A 17,990-nucleotide genomic window follows, 5' to 3' on the forward strand; every position below is an offset into this window, starting at 1 on the left:
ATATTTTATGTCTAATAGTTTTTTTTATACATATTAATATTTGAGTTTATGATTACCTATTTTAGAGAATGCCTACATATTTTACTTTATACAAGATCCGAATTGTATAAAGTGTAAAAAAAAATTTGCCTATATTTTGGGATAATTTTCAGAAAATGAGAATATAAAAAATATAAATAATAGTTGCTGTGAAATGTTCCTATGAAATTATCCCAAATAGATATGCAAATAATTTTTTTACTCATTGTAGATTTAAACAATGCAATTTTTTAAACCTTTGTATCGCGCGATTTTGATATTAACGAGTTAAATTTTTTATTCGATTATAAATTGTTTTCCTATTTGTTACATCTATGAATAATCCATTAAAGAAGTATTATAAAAGAAAAGTTAGTCTCTTTGACAAATCTTCCTTTTTGTAAAATATTGATATAAAACTCTTACGTGGTGTGATTACACTGTGAATGGTTACGCTTATTGTTGTGTTATTTTGTTTAAGGTAGAATAAATAGAATAAATGCTAACGAATAACTCAAGTCGACAATCAGATTAATTCTGTTTATATAATATATATAAAAAACAACGAAAATATAGATTGATTGAAAAAATATTTTGTTAGGTATAAATTTTGAATGATTTGTAAAGGAAATAATAGAAGAAAATATTCATTTTATAAACAAAGAGTTCTAATGCTATTTCATAAGTATTAATAAAATATTTTTTTGGTATTTTTTAAATGCTACTAATTATTTTTTACTTTGCAGTGTTTCGATTGTTTATATAAATATAGTAGATACTCAATGAACATTGTGTGATAACATTACAGTTAAAAGAATGCAATCTACATATTTTTTGCTAGATTTTTTTATGCATGGATATTCTTTGACAATTTATATGTTAAAAATACAAAAAAAATATTTTGTGTTATATGTATAACATATATATATATACTTTTTTTACGATTACAAATAAAAACTGTATATACAGGCATATCAAAATATACAAATAAATGTTACCATAATTAAATGACAATCCTTTAGAAAAAAATTCGAAAATAATGAAATAAATTTTAATATATTAAACAAAATGTGTCTGGTGTATATATAATTAAATAAAATATGTTTATAAGTTGATATTGTTCTTGTCATTACTCATAAAATAGATTAAGAATACAAGAATTGTGATTGTTATTGGTGCTAAAAAAAGGGATGAAGATCAATAAAAACTGGAATATTTATTATGTTTTTAATATAAAACAAATCGTATTGTGTGTATATATATATATACACGAGTTATATGTACAATAATTGAAACCTTCCCTAAAGTAACATTTTAAGGCAAATATTTGAGAGAAACGCATTTATTGCACATGATCATAAATATTACGTAATACTGATTTGGTAAAATATTTCTGTATATTTTCTTATATATTTTGCATACCTTTTAATCGATAGATTGCGAATCAGTTGCTAGAGTAAAATTTCTTTGTAATTAAGTAAATGATTCAAAAGAAAAACGCAATTCATACAATTTCCATATGCAAAAATTAAAATCTCATTCATAATCATAATGTAATATACAAATGCCTCTTTACATTTCTTCCAGGAGCGGGCTTCAATTATTTCGACGTAACATGATCGTTATTATTTATTTGAACATATTCAGGCGGGGTCTTCCCCTGGGGCAGACGTAGAATTTCTCTGAGCTTCAATTTGCGTCCTATTTTGAGAACTTCCCGTCGCAACGGCAACTTTATGCTGTGCAGCTAGTAACTGCTGAAGCTGTAAAATCAAAATAATAATTTCTTAGTTCCTATGCAAAAGAGACTGACTTTTAATTTAATAATAAAACAATATTACTTGACATATTAAAAAAAGTTTAGTTAGTTTCTCTTAATTAAAACATACTTGTTGTTGTGACAAAGTCACTCCGAGACTTTGCGTCTGTTGGCTGCATTGACCGGTAGAAGCCCTAGCATGCAAGGATTTTGTCAATAGAGTTTGTTTATTAACAGGTACTACTTGGGAAGAAGGCGTCGTCTGTGATGCCATGAGCACAGGTTTCGTCGCGGCTGTGAAGTAGAAGATTTATATAGATATCATTGATTGATAAACATAAAGTAGTATGCGGAAAAAAATTTAATCAATTTATTTCCATGAATATAGATTTGGCATTATTGACTTACCCATTATAGGAGTTAATACTTGTTTATTACCAGACAGTATCAGCTGACTAGCCGTTACTGTTTTGGCAACTGTCACCAACTGATTCGATAAGACAGCCGATTTAACTTGATTCGATTGTACTTGACGAGTCATATGATTAAATCGTTGTCTTTGAGATCCAATAAGTTGGATTGCTTGTCCTCCCTAAGATTACATAATGTTACGCAAATTAGTATGAAGTTGATGAATGCATTTCTTGCATACAAACGCTATACTGTATATTTTAATAATTAATATAACAAATTTATCTTTCATATTTTTAATTCTACATATATTCTAATATTATAGAATATTATATGCTGTTATCATATAATGTAATATGTAAAAAAGTTGTAGTGTTCCAGAGTATTAAATTAATACCTGTGCAAGAGCTACTGCGTTATTACTCCTATTTTGTTGCGACAATCCTTTTACTCCAGATGGTATTAATTGGGCTGAAATGCATACAATCAATTTTTAAATATCTAGAAATATTGTATACTTAACAATAAAGTAAATGTCTCAAAAATGGGTGTGTATATATATATATATGATGTGTGTGTGTGTGTGTGTGTGTGTGTAATCATATCTTAAGTTCCTAATTAAAAAAGTTTACAAACAACGATTTCAATAATGTTTTCTATAAATAAAACTATAGAGTAAAGAATTTTGTATTTTTTAAATGTAAATATTTAGCATGAAATATTTAAGAAAAATATAGACATTTAGATATACAATTCAGCCAGTGATATTCATGATGGGATATGATTATATATTACCGATTGGTAAAGACAAATGCGCATTGACATTGGCAGGATTAGCGATCACTACCGTTGGCGTACTCCCAGCGATAGCTGTTGTAACAACAGTTGCGGCTACCATCTGTAAAAATAGTGTAATGTTTAGATGATATAAAAAAATTACTTATAGACTTATTTTTATTTGTAACGTATATCTGGAGGCACGGCAGTGTCTCAGCACTAAGCAAACGCAGCGACATCATAATGCGAGACACTGTTCTTCCGGCGCGAACCGGCGAGTTTCTCTCGGCAGAGGACCGAGATTGTTGGATCTTAATAATGGCTGAACCGATCAAGTTCTATGCATACTCAATCGATAGCTTGCATTCGGATTATATTTAAAAAATGCTTTTATTTTTTTCTCTATGTGCCCTACGAGGGAAGATTGCTATCTTACACATTGATATTAACTCTTTTCAATGCAATTAATACATGAGAATTTATATAAACATACATATAATTATAAAGAAATGTTTTATTTATTATCAGTTCATGGAGTTTTATTTTAAACTGCTTTGCACTAAAAGAATTACTTATATAAATAGGATACTAACACTTGATACTGTCGTACAAGTATTTGTGGCAGACGATATAGGAAGGGAAACAATGACCCCAGTAGGTGTGACGGTTCCACCAGTAGTTGGAGACACGTTCAACGACATCGTAATAGGTTGCGACAAGCCTGGGAACGATACCTGAAATGGACAATATGTTAATTCATTTCAATTTATATTAATTTCTACGAGAAAAATAAATTGCTATTTTAAACAACCTGAACGTTTTGTAAACCGTTGATAGAATTCGGCAGACTAGTGAGATTCACGCCTTGTAGATTCACGTTAGTTGGAGACGGATTGGTCATCGGACTCGTTGGTTGGCTGCTCTGACTGGAAGAAGCGGTGAGTCGTTCGAGCAGCGATGAAGTTGAATTCATTCCGGGTATCGGATTGTCAGCCGACGGCGTGCCTATTCATATAAAGAAAATTATATTTCTCCCTCCCTCTCTCTCTCTAACAAAAATAGAAAAGAAATTAATGTAGAATTACTATTAAATTAAATAGAGAAGAAAAACAAAAGACTATTCAAATTGTATTTGATGAATATTAATTTCAAACGCTCGAAACATTAAATTATATGTATAAAAGTTTGTTAAATGATGGCGGAGTTATGAATTTAATACTCAAATTTTAGTATAATTTAATCAAAGGATTTTTAATTAGTAACAAATTAATATAAGAACTCTATATTTTTTGCTGTTAAAGCATTAATTTATAGATATTGTTAATCTATAGATATACTGTACCAGCAAGTAAAGCCGAAAGTCCCGGCATTGATAAACCAAGAGTAGATGTAGGATCCTGGACTCGGGCGAGTCTTACAGCAGTTGCTTTCACTGGTTGTTGCTTACAACTTAGCTGTCCCGTTAAAGCAGAGGAGCTTAAACTCACGCGTACCTAATATAATAAACGAAAGTTGAATACGTAATATTATATACTTTATATCAAAATAGCCATTATGTCAAATAATTAATTATCAGTTATATTACAAGTATTAAATGTGTCAATTAAAGAAATTTTATTAAAATTATGTTGAATTTATTTAAATTATTAATTTTATGTTGAAACATATAAAAAACGTATAAATATACAAATATATGTTAACAAAAATATATTAAATGTATAAGTATAAAATCTGTAAATATATATAAAATACCAGTTATTAACAAAAAATTAACAAAACATACTTGACCAGTGGTGTTGGGCACATTGATCACATTGCCATGACTGATAACTCTAGGTGGTATGGAAGCATTAAGAGAGATCCTTTGGGATTGAACCTTACGTTGAGCTATATTCGCAGGAGTACTATTTAATAAACTAAGGATCGCGGCATTGTTGGACTTGTTTGTAACTTGTGTATTGTTGTTCATAGCTGCAGCCGCAGCATTGGCTACAAAATATATAAAATACAACATCAATATTACGAATTTACAAGCATATAACAGAATTATATGATCTTAAAGGATGCAAAGATATATATTGTGGAGCAGTAGTAAACCTGCAGCTTGTTGTTGGAATTGTTGTGCGGAGTTCATGAGGGAAGTAACAAGAGCGTTTATTGCTGGATTATTCGAATGTTTCTTGAACGGCGGCTCACTTTGGCTCTGATTGGCAGTTTCACTTATGCAGTTCTGTGTTCCCGCTTGTAATTGCGCTTGCTGCAAATGTTAAATACAGGATTAAATAAACAAATCTTAAACTTAACGCGATTAGGTTGTCGTATATCACCAAATTTAATGTCTGTTATGAAATAAATATGAAGAAATAAATATGGAAGTTCACCAAAACTGGAACATTGGTGGGTGCCGCGTTATTAATAGTACCAGCCGACTTCTGAAAGACCAGAATACCAGAACCATTACAAGTGTTATCTGCTACTGCCATCGTAGAGTTATCAATTTGCACGGAAGTCGACGCGTTGGGGCCACCATTGGCTAAAGATTGCGCTGAGCTCAATGCGGTAACGTCATTCTGTGGAATAACTTGCGACATATTTGCCGAATCCACGCACGCAAGATTATTTTGTGCAGAGGTAGAAGCTTCTGTCATAGCCTTTATCGAGGCTACTTGACTGGCCAAATTAGTTAGCTGCCCTTGAGCCCGTGATAGAATCTGAAATGACGCGCGGATTTGCTGAAAATGTGTGCATGGCTGTTATGAGATTGTAACGTGTACAGATTTATATATCTTTTTATATTTTTTGCACCAAGAAACTTAAGTATTCTCTTGCTGATAACTCCTTTCATTTACATATAAAAAAGAAAAATAAACTGAGGTTACAAACCTGTTGTGCTACATGTTGAGAGTGTTGAGACTGAGCCTGCTGTAACTGTTGAGCTAATTGCGCTGCTTTTGCTTGTTGCGCCTAAATTAATAATAAAAAATTGATACAGTAAAAATAGTTGAAAGATAAAGAATAAAATAATTTACACTAAATGGAAAAAAGATGAAATTAATGCACCTGTTGATGGGCTCGCTGCATGCCTGGTGTACATGCAATACGAGGAGCCTGTCCTGGTACAATATGTTTTATTCTCACATTTTTCGTACCTTCTTCGGTAAATATTTCTTTAAATTGCTGATAGTAATGATTAACCACAGCTCTGGTACCCAATGGAAATCTAGAAAATAAATTCAATATTAAAAATTTATTAGTAAAAAGTTATGCTTTGCACAAAGATACATGGTTTGTTAGCCTGTAGCAATAATGTATTATATTATTACAGTACAGATAAACGAACTATTATTGTCATACCGGCAAGAAGAACCATTCCTCTCTCCATCCTGATGATTCTTGTCCATATAAAGTTCTCCCAGGTACTCGGAAGTAGCAGGTCTTTGCAGGATCGAGAGCTTTATATAATCCTGACTTTCCGCAGATTCTAATATATATTCTTCTACGACTTGCGGCGAACAGTCTTTTGATTCTCGTGGCCGTTCGTATACTTTCGCGAATCTAATCGAATCCCATTAGTTAATCAATTTTGGATATCTCACAGTAAAAGTCATAAAAGAATAAAATGTAAGTAATTATAAATAATGCAAATAAAAATATAAAGAAAAACCGTGCCAAGTACCTTAAAGCTTCGATTGCTGTAGACGGTGGAAGCAGAGGAGGGTTCGTAAGAGAAGGCGGTGGACAGGCAGTATTGGTTGCTAATACTCTTCTTTTCGTACTTTCGGACTTTCGGAATTTCAATATTAAGTCATGTATTGTTTGTCCTTCTGGTTGAGCCAATTGTTCTAATTTTCTTTTACGATTTACTGTGACCTGATATCAAGCACACAATGTTTCCATGATATTTACTGCTATGTGCAAATCAAAGCATGAGCAATATATGGATATTAATTAAATAAAATTATTGTGATTTAGAAATAGAAATACCCTTTGTGTGTAGAATTAAATTCCGTATATAAGATTAAATCTTTCGTATACTTTTGTATATATAAAAATACAACTTTCCATAAAGCATAGTATTATCATTTGACATTTACTATCTAATACAGACCGGTCCAATTTGAGCTCCGGAAAAAAATTCAACGTGAGTAAGATTTCGAGGAATGTAAAGTGTTGATACGCATCTGAGTGATACGCTTATCAACACTTTAGTCCTCGAAATCTTACTCACATTGAATTCTTTTGCGTTGATGGCTTTGCATTTTGGCTACGGGGGGGAGGGGGGGGAGCTCAAATTGGACAGACCTGATCTAATCAACATTTCTTGTATATATACAAGATATAGTATATATACATTTCTTGTATATATACTATAAATCTCCAATTCTATAATAATTAAATAAGAGATTATAAATAAGTTTCAAACTAAAATATCACCTGAGAGAATTTTTTAGCTTGTCGCATGAGTTGATGATCGGTAAGCAATGATTTAGACTGCTTAATTCTTGTATTAGCTAAAGTGGGAACAGGATTCGGATCCAGACATAGAGGACCTTGAGTAGCTGCCACTAGATGTGATTCCAACATTAATCGCTCTTCGTGGCTCCAATCTCCGTCACTCGTAAGTGTCGATACGTCCGAAAGTACACTCTATAAACAATAATTCTTACGATTCAATTTAAATCCTATTGAAATCATATTCAATATAATTGAATAGACTTCAATCATTGATACTGTTTTATTATTATTCATATTATTATATGTCGTCTTTAATCGATACCTTTAATGACACAGATCTCACCTGTGTGGTAGGTTTAAGAAGTACATGATGAACATCAGCTCTGTTATGAGGAAATGATCTACGATAATCTCGAACTTCAGCGATTATACAGCCGTCGTAAAATAAATGTGAATAACTAGATTCCAGTTGTTCGGCTAACATAGCTGGCAATTGGCCATTATCTATGCACGAAAGTAGCTCACCCTGTTCGTAACCCATGAGTTGAGTCTCAGCTAATGAATTTTTATCGTATTGATTCCCCTTATCACTATCGAGAAATAAGATCTCTGTATTAATACTAAAACTTAATTCTAAAATTAAGGAACCAACGATTATTTTGATAAATTAATTACTTATATAAAGAAGTGCATTTTACTTTTCTGAAAAAAATTTTTTAATTTTAGCAATAGTATTATAATAACTTTTATGGCATAGAGAAAGAGACAAACACAACAATTTGACACTGGAGGTGAACAACCAAGAGTCCAAAGTAATAATATTTAAATTAATAATTATATTCATTTTCGCGCAAAAAGCATTGAAAATTTTTTGTTTATGATCTACTTTAAATCTAGTTAATAATGTTATTACGGTCGATTATCACTAAGTGTTTAAAAAATTATATAGATCATTGTTAACCAATCATCATTGTTAACCAGCATTTCAAATGTTTCAGAAGGATAATTAGCATGATAAAACAGATGCATACCTATTTCTTACAGCTAATGAGTATCCTTTATTACCAGCATAAAGATTAACGATTAATGTATTTAAACCTTCTCTTTGCACTAACCGCCCCAAAAGATCACACTCATTCTCAAGATTGTTCTGTAATATTTAAAATAAAGCAGCATGTTGCATAAAAATACAATACACTGCCGCATTGTGGTATTTTTTATTAAAAAAAAAAACAAGCAAACATTTAGTAACGAATGTTTAGAAAGTGAACATACCAAAACTGAATCTGGGGTTGCATGAGGAACTTTAGAAAGTTCTTCAAAATAGAGTCTGGTGAGTTTGGATTGAATACTATGCCTGGAGTAACTTTGCTCTTTTTTCTGAGAAGATAATGATTTATCTGATGTTAAGGTCAATGAATTCTGACCTTGGGTATTCTTCCAACATTTGGATGCTAGATTAATCATATCCTGCATAAAAAAAAGGATGAATATGCAATAATAAAATGACAATTTCATCGACATATATAGGATATCTTAAAATCGTTCTTTTAATAATAAATAAATTGCAGTTAAAAGTTTTGAGGCGTTAAAGAATTCCAATTTGAAAATTGTGTCACGCACCTGAGCCTGCCGACACGCATCTTCTAAAGTACAGACTGTACCAATCATTGTAATTTCTGATTACTGATGCCACTTAATGTCATATCTGATGCGGTAATAATCGTTCATATTCTGAAAGATATCCATCAGATATATTACTCGTTCATACAAATATAATGTAACTGATGTTGAAAACGACATAATATAATATTAAAATACAACAAAATATAATACTAAATCCATATTCCAAATATATGTATAAAATAATTATTGAAATATAAGATAAATATAAGATATATATAAGATACTATATTAACCGACGTTTTTACTGGATTTTATTATATGACCAAATATTCCGTTAATTTATGTATTATTGCTTATTGTTTACATTGAAGATGACCCGATCGATGTCGAAACGTCTGTATGTATGAAAGTTTATTAAATATTCTTTATGTTGTAACTGGCTCGTAGCCCTTCTTTTAACTATTTAGATAATTATTGATTCTTATGATAAATATTGTAATTAAAAGACGCTATATTAAATATAAAAATAACAACAATTTAATGTTTTAAGAACTTCTTTTTAAGAATTTGATCGAGAAATAAAATAATCTTAATAATAAACAATTTGTTGACATTTTTAATATACACTTTCTGAATATTAATTTATTAAATAAATTTAACATTGATACCCGAGACATTATCGTGACTCCTGTGATTTCATGATTCTAGTATCATTCTTCAGTATATATGTTAGGTCTGTGTGTGAAATAAAATTCTTTATATAAAAAATCTGGCTTTCTCTCTCTCTCTCTCTCTCTCTCTCTCTCAAATAAGTTAATTATAATTATAATTATGTTATTAATTAATAAAAATCTCAAAAAACATGTACTATCTTAATATAAATATATTTCAGACATAAAATGATTTGCTTTGCACCTTTCTGAACTTTTTTAGAAAGATATACATTCAGACATTGCAAATCAAAAGAAAAAAAATAGATTGTAATAGACAATAAAAAATGTATCTTTAATTAAGAATGTATCTTAAATACAGCCGTATGTATTCTTGCTTTATAAATGATAAATAAATGTTACGTTTATTTAATTAAAATTAATATTTTATTTCTCAAACATATGCATTTTTTACTTGCGATATCTCAACATTTGTTGATTGCAAATTTATAAGACACCTGGCGATGCCTAAATGTGTATTTATTACATAAATTAGGCTTTTCACATACGAGTTCCAAATTTCTGACCATATGTATGGATGTGTGTCACACAAATTTCTATCGCATTATAATCAAACCAAGTTAAATTAACAAATTATCCATATTGCTTAAAATACAAATGTTAAATAATAATGTGAGAAATGAAACTGTTAATGGAATTAAATGTTAATCTATCGTTCAAAAATCGCCAAACAGGCGCACATGTTTACAAATTCATCGTTTCGATGCATTTTATCTAACAACCTATATAAAGTACATATATGTACGGATGTTACATCCGTAAATTTTTCCGCAGTCAGCATAAAAGCATCCAGGAGTCACAACAAAAATTGGTTCGTCATCCCTCCGAAAAATAAGCAACCAATATAAACTACTGTTAATCAAGTCGCACGTTTATTTACGAGAATCATTTACCGTCAGACACACAATCAAATCGCCATTACGACCACAATGAGGATCACCACTGATTACGATATGCGTTTTTCGTCAGACTCACGGTATCTCGTGTGTACTCGACGAGGGCAATTGACGTCTGTCTTATCCACGACTGACGAATGACGCGAGGGACGATCTATCGTTGGGGAGGGGAAAGTAGTGGTAAACAAGCAGAGATCGTCGTCGCGGTCGATCCGTGTGGCGGCAAATTGGCAGAGTACGAGGAACAGGACGACGAGGGTGAACCCGACAGGACGAAGTGATGCATGCAGGCGAGCAAAAACGAGTGACAGCGCGAGGAGAGCGAACGATTAGCGAGGAGAGGTTAGGTCAGGCAGCTCGCGGTAGCGTGCAGTGGCGGCGATGGTGTCGCGACGCAACGTTCGGACACGCGCGTGCGATGCGGCGCCGCGCGGCGTCGCGACGCACCGACCGGGCTGGATGCGACGGCCGTCCGCGAATTACCTTCGCTGGGTCGGGGAGTCAGCATCGGCTGCGCGCACGTCGGCTCCTTCGGCTCAACTTTCGCACGTCCTAACCTCACCGCCGCGCTCGCTCGTTCCTGTCGCAGTCGCGAGGGTTCAGTCCGGCGCACGACGGTACCCACGGTGCGCGTACGGACGGACGGATGGACCGTCGAAGATGCCTCCGCACTCGTACCTGGTCTTCGACGTAGGAAAAGACCACGGCAGTGGATATCACGGCGGTTCACTGCTTGCTCCGGTGCGGCCAATATTTAGCAACAAACGTCATTTCGCGGAGAGCGCAGCGTAACCTGCTACACAAACACCGCATGCACGTCCACGAACTGTGAGAAAATCTCGCAGATGCTCCAGCTACTCCACATTTCTCATTGGACCGATTGGACGGCGAAGCCGATTCGCAGTTCACCCGCAAGCCGCCTCCGCATCGAGATGTGAATAAATCGAGTTCCGGCGTCATGTCTAGGGTCGGTATTCATAATCGGTTCTTATTTTAAGACCATTTTAAGACCGTCTTAAGTAATCGTCTTAAGTCGCTAATAAGGCCCTCTGGCCGGTATTCATAGTCGGTTCTTATTTCAAAACCATCTTAAGTAATGTCATAGGCCGATATTCATAGTCAGTTCTTATATTCAAGACCGTCTTAAGTTCAGTCTTGAGATGTCACGAACCAATCAGAGGGATGTATTAGCATCTTAAGACATTACTTAAAACGGTCTTGAAATAAGATCTGACTATGAATATCGGCCTTAATACGCTAACGCGGCTCTCTGATTGGTTCATGACACCTCAAGGCTGAACTTAAGATGATCTTGAATATAAGAACTGACTATGAATACCGGCCTCTGATTGGTTGATGACGTCTTAAGACTGTACTTAAGACGATCTTCAATATAAGATCTGACTATGAATACTGGCCTAGGTATCCATGCTTTATGGTTGAGTGAAAAATTCAAAACGTTCAAAACTATACATTGTGAAATTATATTCGGATATATTTTTATTATAGTTTTAAAGAAGCCGCTTTTTTCAAATTGCTGGAAAAAAACCGGAAAAATTTCGCTTTTTTCCCAAAAAATTGGTTTTTTGGAAAAATTGCTGTTTTTGCTATATAAAAGACATAATAAGTAACTTCTAAATTCCTTTATAAAATTAATGCGATCTATGAAATTATGTAGCATTATTTTTATTAAAATTTTTTAGTTATCCTTCTATTTTTATAGTAAAACTTAATCTAACCTTCCTTTAGTACATGGCAAAGCTTAAGTAGATAGATTTTTAATTCTAGTTTGTCACACTCCGGTTTAATGAACTTGAAGTATCTCTTTGTAGTTTATTTTTTTTCAAATATTTCGTTACGAATTCAGTTTAAATCCAAATTATTTTCTAGACCTACTATTATTATATAAACATGATGTTTGGACTCTATATTTTTAATTCTTACATTAATGGTGTAATAGTGTATGTTTTGTATGTTTTATTCAATACATTATATGACCTCGATCTTTTATACAATTTCAAAATTTCTATTAACTTATCCCGCTGTGTACCCTATACGCAATTATTTTCTTTGCGGAAAGAACCGAGAAGCAAACGTGGTAGGTTTTACGAGCGTGCGTGAATTTTTCCAAAATGAATTTTTCTACCCTTGGGAAAAAAAACCGAAAAAATCCGCGGAAAAATTAGAAAAATTAGGTTTTTTTCCGATCCTTTAAAACTATAATTTTTATTGATTAATATTGATATTGATTGCGTAATACCTCCATGCATATATGCACATATATCCAATATTGGAACATGTTCTACAATATACTGGAGTGTACTGGGGTGCGGTCCATTTGGCGCTAGAATGCTTTGAAGTATTTGATTAATCAATTGGAAAAGAGAATTTCACTAATTGACCAATCAGAAAATGTTTCGAAACATTTGTAGCGTCAAGTAAACTGCAGCCCATATCATCGATGTTGGCAATCTATAAATTCTTAGTTCATGCCTTTGACGGCTAACCATTAATTGGCTTCGTGTTCAAAACACGGTCGGTCTTCGCACATTATTAAAAAAAAAATCGCGTTCGATGTTCCAATAAATTGCCAAGTGACCGGTCACGTGATTATATCTGCGAGGAACATCACGGCTGTCCAACAGATCGTAACAGATTTACGATAAAACAACCTGGACCGCTTGACGATCAGTACGCGTTCGATATAATTTCTACGGTCGTGATCTATCGTTTTCGTGCGATTGTTCTTTCAACTCCAGATATCGTCCGTAGTTTCACGCAAATTCGTTCAATCCCGGGACTCGCAATTATGATATCTCTTCAATCTCACAATCAGGTTTGCACTCACATTTTACAATTACATCATGTTTCTGACAGCATGTTTTGCCTATCTCCCACATATACATATGATTTGCTATCCTTGCATAAGTACACATCTACACAAGAGCATTTTGGCTTTTATTAAATATGTATATAAACATACATATTTATATGTGTGCTTTATCTAATTTTATCTGCATGATGTGAAACTGTTTTGAAATTACAAATGCATTATAGATATGCACTGCGATTGCAACACATACTGTCAGATTTATTATTTCTAAGATTTATTAGATTTAGTATGTCTACAGTAACACAGGTACACAAAATAAACTGTAATATTTGATCCAGAGATTAGAACAGGTCTCTCCAATTTGAGCTCCGGAGTCAAAACATAAAGCCATCAATCTAAAAAAATTTAATGTAAGATTTTGGAAACTGTAAAGTGTTGATATGCATTTAGTGATGCTTATCAACTTTACAGTCCCTGAAATCTTATTCACATTGAATTTTTTGTATTGATGACTGCGTTTTGGCTCCAAAGCTTAAATTGGACAAGCCTAGATTAGAAACACAGTGTTCTTATGTATATCTTGACGCTGTAAAATCCGATGTTAATATTGTTCCATCATGTCATAATTTTTTTCAACAAAAAATATCTCAATTTTCTAGTATTTTTAGAGCTATTTAAGGCCTGTAGGTTTTTAATATGTAAGTTCAGGTAAAAAAAAGAAAGTAAGTTCAGCAATAATATGCCAGTTTATAGAATTAATGTGAAGCTGCGGATAGGTTAAAACTACTAGAAAATCTAATTATGTTTTATCGATAAAAAAAAATTATAATATAATGGAGCAACTTGGATTTCGGATTTGATTTTAGAGCATTAAAATAAACAAGACCTAAACTATCATGATCTAATCTCAGAATTAAAATATTTTTTATGTGTCTTATAATTATAAAACAGCATTCTGTCGATACAATTAAAATTGATGATTTACTTAAAATATAGCTTATTTACAAAACTTTTGGATTTCAGTCGATGACATATGTCGGTAATCATAGCTAAAGAATCAAATTTTTTTCGATTTCTTCCTTTTACTGTTTTTAACGTGAATCATGCAAATATCTCGATGAATTTGGATATTCTTCGAATTTTAGGTCTTGTACCATCTGACGCAGCTAGCATTGACAGCGACTCCTAGGACGACTTCGTATTCAGTCCAAGTTAAGAAACAGGATGAATCCTTACAAAAAAACGCGGAGGAGACAGTAATTTGTCCTGATAGTTTTGAAGAGGTATTTCTATAAATCTATTTTTTTTAATAGCTAAATTATATATGGAAGAATTTATGAGATATAGATCAGAAAGTTACATGATTAGAGAGACATTAGATTATAAAATATAATGATTACAAAATGAAAGATATATAAAGATTGATTAGTTAATCTTAAAATGAAATTATGCATGTAAGCAGAACTTTTGATTTGTTTTAGGCAGCGAAGAATTGTACTGAGCTACCAGAAATAAGTTTGAACACATCAAATATGTTAAAAATGAAGGATAATAAGGTGTGCTTAATACTGGATAACGTAGCTGTTAGTATATTTAGAAGACCATTGGAAGAGAATAAGTGGAGAGTGTCTTACTTATCCGGCCTAAGTTTTGCCGAAAACAAGCGAGACTTCCCATGCTCCATGTTCACAGAGCCCATTATTCTACCTGTCGTCCATCTGGCGACAAAACAGCAACACAAACTGCTGCACACATGGTACGGCAAGAAGCTACACAATCATATGCCGATTCGTACATTCAAATCTCAACGTACTGTAAAAATGGAACTGGAGCAAAATCCACCATTCATGAGCAGAATAAAGAAATGGTTCGGTCTGTCTTCTAATGTACAAATGGTACAATATATTTATATTTTACGCAAATAATCTAACAATATGCCCAATAATAATCTGGCTTATAAAAACATTATTTAAAAAGTACATTGATTGACAAATGAAATATTCTAATGCAGCTTCTACATGAATCTAATTGTTTTATTTTATTGCAGGGTTTAGTATCCGAGCTGAAGGGTTCGAATTATGAGAAACTGAAACAGATCTTCAACAATACTGAGGCAACAGCGGACGAACAGAAGAGAATAAAAATTGCTTTCGTAGAAGGATATGAATCTGGATTACAGCGCCAAATGCGAGGCCGAACAAATGCGTGGCTGAAAATTATATTGAATATGTTAACTGTCTCTACTATTATTCTTGTAATTTGGCTTTATCGTACGTGTATAAAAATTGATGCTGTTTTTATTATATTGTAAGATTTTGTTAATTTTACTAAATTATTTATATTGTGCAGTCAGCTATCCAGGAGGAGGAATATTCAAACTTCCTATGAGTCATAGAATTGAAATTGATCCTGAGGACATCCATGTCACGTTTAGTGACGTTAAAGGGGTAAGCAATAATTTCCAAAACATTGATTACTGTAATGTTAAATTAAGTTCATCTAAGTATAACTAACAACTAATTTACGCATATCTTTCAAGGTACTTTAAACATTTGTAAAAATTATAGGTAGATGAGGCAAAACAAGAGCTTCTGAATGTAGTAGAATTTTTAAAGAATCCTGATAAATTTTCCGCCCTTGGTGGAAAATTGCCGAAGGGAGTATTGTTGGTCGGTCCGCCAGGAACGGGAAAGACATTGTTAGCGCGTGCAGTTGCTGGAGAAGCCGGTGTACCATTCTTCCATGTAGCAGGCCCTGAATTTGATGAGATCCTCGTTGGTCAGGGTGCCCGGCGTGTTAGAGATTTATTCAGTGAGTAAAGTTCAGTGGACAAGAAAACAAATTTTACTAAAAGAAATAATTAATAAATTGCTAAAATCGTGAAAAGTATATCAATTTCTCAATTAACTTCATAGGAGCGGCGAAAGAAAAGGCACCATGTGTAGTATTCATTGATGAGATCGATTCCGTGGGTGCAAAAAGGACGAACTCAATTCTCCATCCTTATGCAAATCAGACAATTAATCAATTACTTTCTGAAATGGATGGGTGAGTTTACGAATTGATTGAGATTTAAACGTAGTTGTACACCCCTAATGTGATATTTTGAGTTATCTTTTGAAAAATATACTGCTACGGATATATACAAAATGTTTCACAAGTTGTTAAACTTTTAAACTTTTTTGATATAAAATTTAATTCACAATATTTTATTTTATTAAAAATTTGATTTTTTAAGCTTTCGTCAGAATGAAGGTGTTATAGTTCTTGGTGCCACGAATAGACGTAAGGATCTCGACAAAGCGCTAATGCGTCCTGGTCGTTTCGATGTTGAGATTTACGTTAACAAGCCTGATTATCTTGGCCGTAAGGAAATATTAGATCTCTACTTAGCTAGAATATTGACACACGAAATCGATACGGATTATTTAGCACGTTGTACTACAGGATTCACTGGAGCTGATCTTGAAAACATGGTGAGAAAGATTGTTTTATCATGAAGGTCTAGCTATATCATTTTACCTTTTATTTACTAATTTTTTATTTTTATTAGTTTGCGATTAATTTTTTCTTAATATAACACAGAAGCGTTCAAAGGATATTCAAAGTGGGTTATTGAAACTTATCTTTCTTGATTTATTTGATTTTGGAAGACAAGTAAATGTATGTGATACATAAATTAAGTTTTCTATTATAATATTACAGGTAAATCAAGCTGCATTGCGCGCCGCGATTGACGAAGCAGATTACGTCACTATGAAACATTTAGAGCATGCTAGAGATAAAGTATTAATGGGTCCAGAAGGTAAACTAAAATTACGCGATGAAGAAGTGAATCGCATTACAGCGTTTCATGAAGCAGGGCATGCTCTAGTGGCATTTTACACAAAAGACGCTACGCCGCTTCATAAGGTCACTATTGTGCCACGAGGTCCATCGTTAGGCCATGTATGTGAAATTAACTTATCTTTTAATTTGACAATTATTATAAAAAAATCTCGATTAATTGAATATTTTTTTAAATTATTTTGTTTCCCTTAGAAATTTTTTTTAAATATAATGTCAATATACAGGGTGTTTCCAAATTAAATGGCAAAACTTCGGGAGCGTGTAGAGGAGTAAAAAACTAAGAAAAAAAGTCCTATAGACATATGCTCGTTTTTGCTCCGTTTCAGAGAAATCGAAAAAAAATGTTTACATTTCTTGCCATATCTAGCACCGACATATTTGATTACATTTTCCACTTTCTGTTATGAATTTGTCAGTCGCTCTTTGAAAGCCTTTAACAGTAGATGAATTTTGTCTTTTGCAATATGCCGCGTACGTATTCTAATAGTGAATATGCTGATATGGTTTTTGTATACGGTTTCTGCAACGGTAATGCTTTAAAGGCGGTGCGAGAATATGCACGACGATTTCCAAACAGAAGAGTGCCAAACCGAAGAGTGTTTATGTTGACATTTAATAGATTGCGAGAGACTGGA

At 32.9% G+C, this 17,990-nt stretch overlaps 2 protein-coding genes across 5 annotated transcripts in view; one reads left to right on the forward strand and one right to left on the reverse strand.

Annotated features, from left to right (window-relative positions):
• Window positions 1-1,471: 1,471 nt before the first annotated feature.
• Window positions 1,472-11,599, reverse strand: LOC108726766 (transcription factor SPT20 homolog). Of its 3 annotated transcripts, none has more exons than XM_018454536.1 (21): window positions 11,352-11,599; window positions 9,044-9,154; window positions 8,696-8,890; window positions 8,452-8,570; window positions 7,764-8,010; window positions 7,400-7,612; window positions 6,642-6,835; window positions 6,320-6,520; window positions 6,026-6,185; window positions 5,849-5,929; window positions 5,347-5,697; window positions 5,063-5,222; window positions 4,749-4,954; window positions 4,308-4,458; window positions 3,777-3,970; window positions 3,559-3,699; window positions 2,984-3,086; window positions 2,586-2,659; window positions 2,186-2,369; window positions 1,908-2,071; window positions 1,472-1,781 (listed from the first exon to the last, which is right to left on the reverse strand). In XM_018454536.1, the coding sequence occupies exons 2-21, from the start codon at window positions 9,089-9,091 to the stop codon at window positions 1,662-1,664; spliced, it is 3,306 nt and encodes a 1,101-aa protein (XP_018310038.1). In that variant the 5' UTR covers window positions 9,092-9,154; window positions 11,352-11,599; the 3' UTR covers window positions 1,472-1,661. The 3 variants fall into 3 exon arrangements, with proteins under 3 accessions (XP_018310038.1, XP_018310037.1, XP_018310039.1); XM_018454535.1 differs by having other exon boundaries at window positions 11,157-11,599; XM_018454537.1 differs by having other exon boundaries at window positions 5,347-5,676; window positions 11,157-11,598.
• Window positions 11,600-13,155: 1,556 nt separating this feature from the next.
• YME1L (ATP-dependent zinc metalloprotease YME1L) overlaps window positions 13,156-17,990 on the forward strand; it is a 7,844-nt gene continuing 3,009 nt past the window's right edge. For both annotated transcript variants that reach the window (XM_018454311.1, XM_018454310.1), the window contains exons 1-9: window positions 13,156-13,509; window positions 14,652-14,789; window positions 14,988-15,401; window positions 15,554-15,776; window positions 15,856-15,953; window positions 16,074-16,317; window positions 16,422-16,554; window positions 16,745-16,982; window positions 17,212-17,454. In XM_018454311.1, the coding sequence (XP_018309813.1) occupies window positions 13,483-13,509; window positions 14,652-14,789; window positions 14,988-15,401; window positions 15,554-15,776; window positions 15,856-15,953; window positions 16,074-16,317; window positions 16,422-16,554; window positions 16,745-16,982; window positions 17,212-17,454 (1,758 nt within the window). In that variant the 5' untranslated portion in view covers window positions 13,156-13,482. The remainder of the gene's footprint in view (window positions 13,510-14,651; window positions 14,790-14,987; window positions 15,402-15,553; window positions 15,777-15,855; window positions 15,954-16,073; window positions 16,318-16,421; window positions 16,555-16,744; window positions 16,983-17,211; window positions 17,455-17,990) is intronic.

This window comes from Mycetomoellerius zeteki, unplaced genomic scaffold, assembly GCF_001594055.1.
Source record: "Mycetomoellerius zeteki isolate Tzet28-1 unplaced genomic scaffold, Tzet1.0 scaffold433, whole genome shotgun sequence".
NCBI lineage: Eukaryota > Metazoa > Arthropoda > Insecta > Hymenoptera > Formicidae > Mycetomoellerius > Mycetomoellerius zeteki.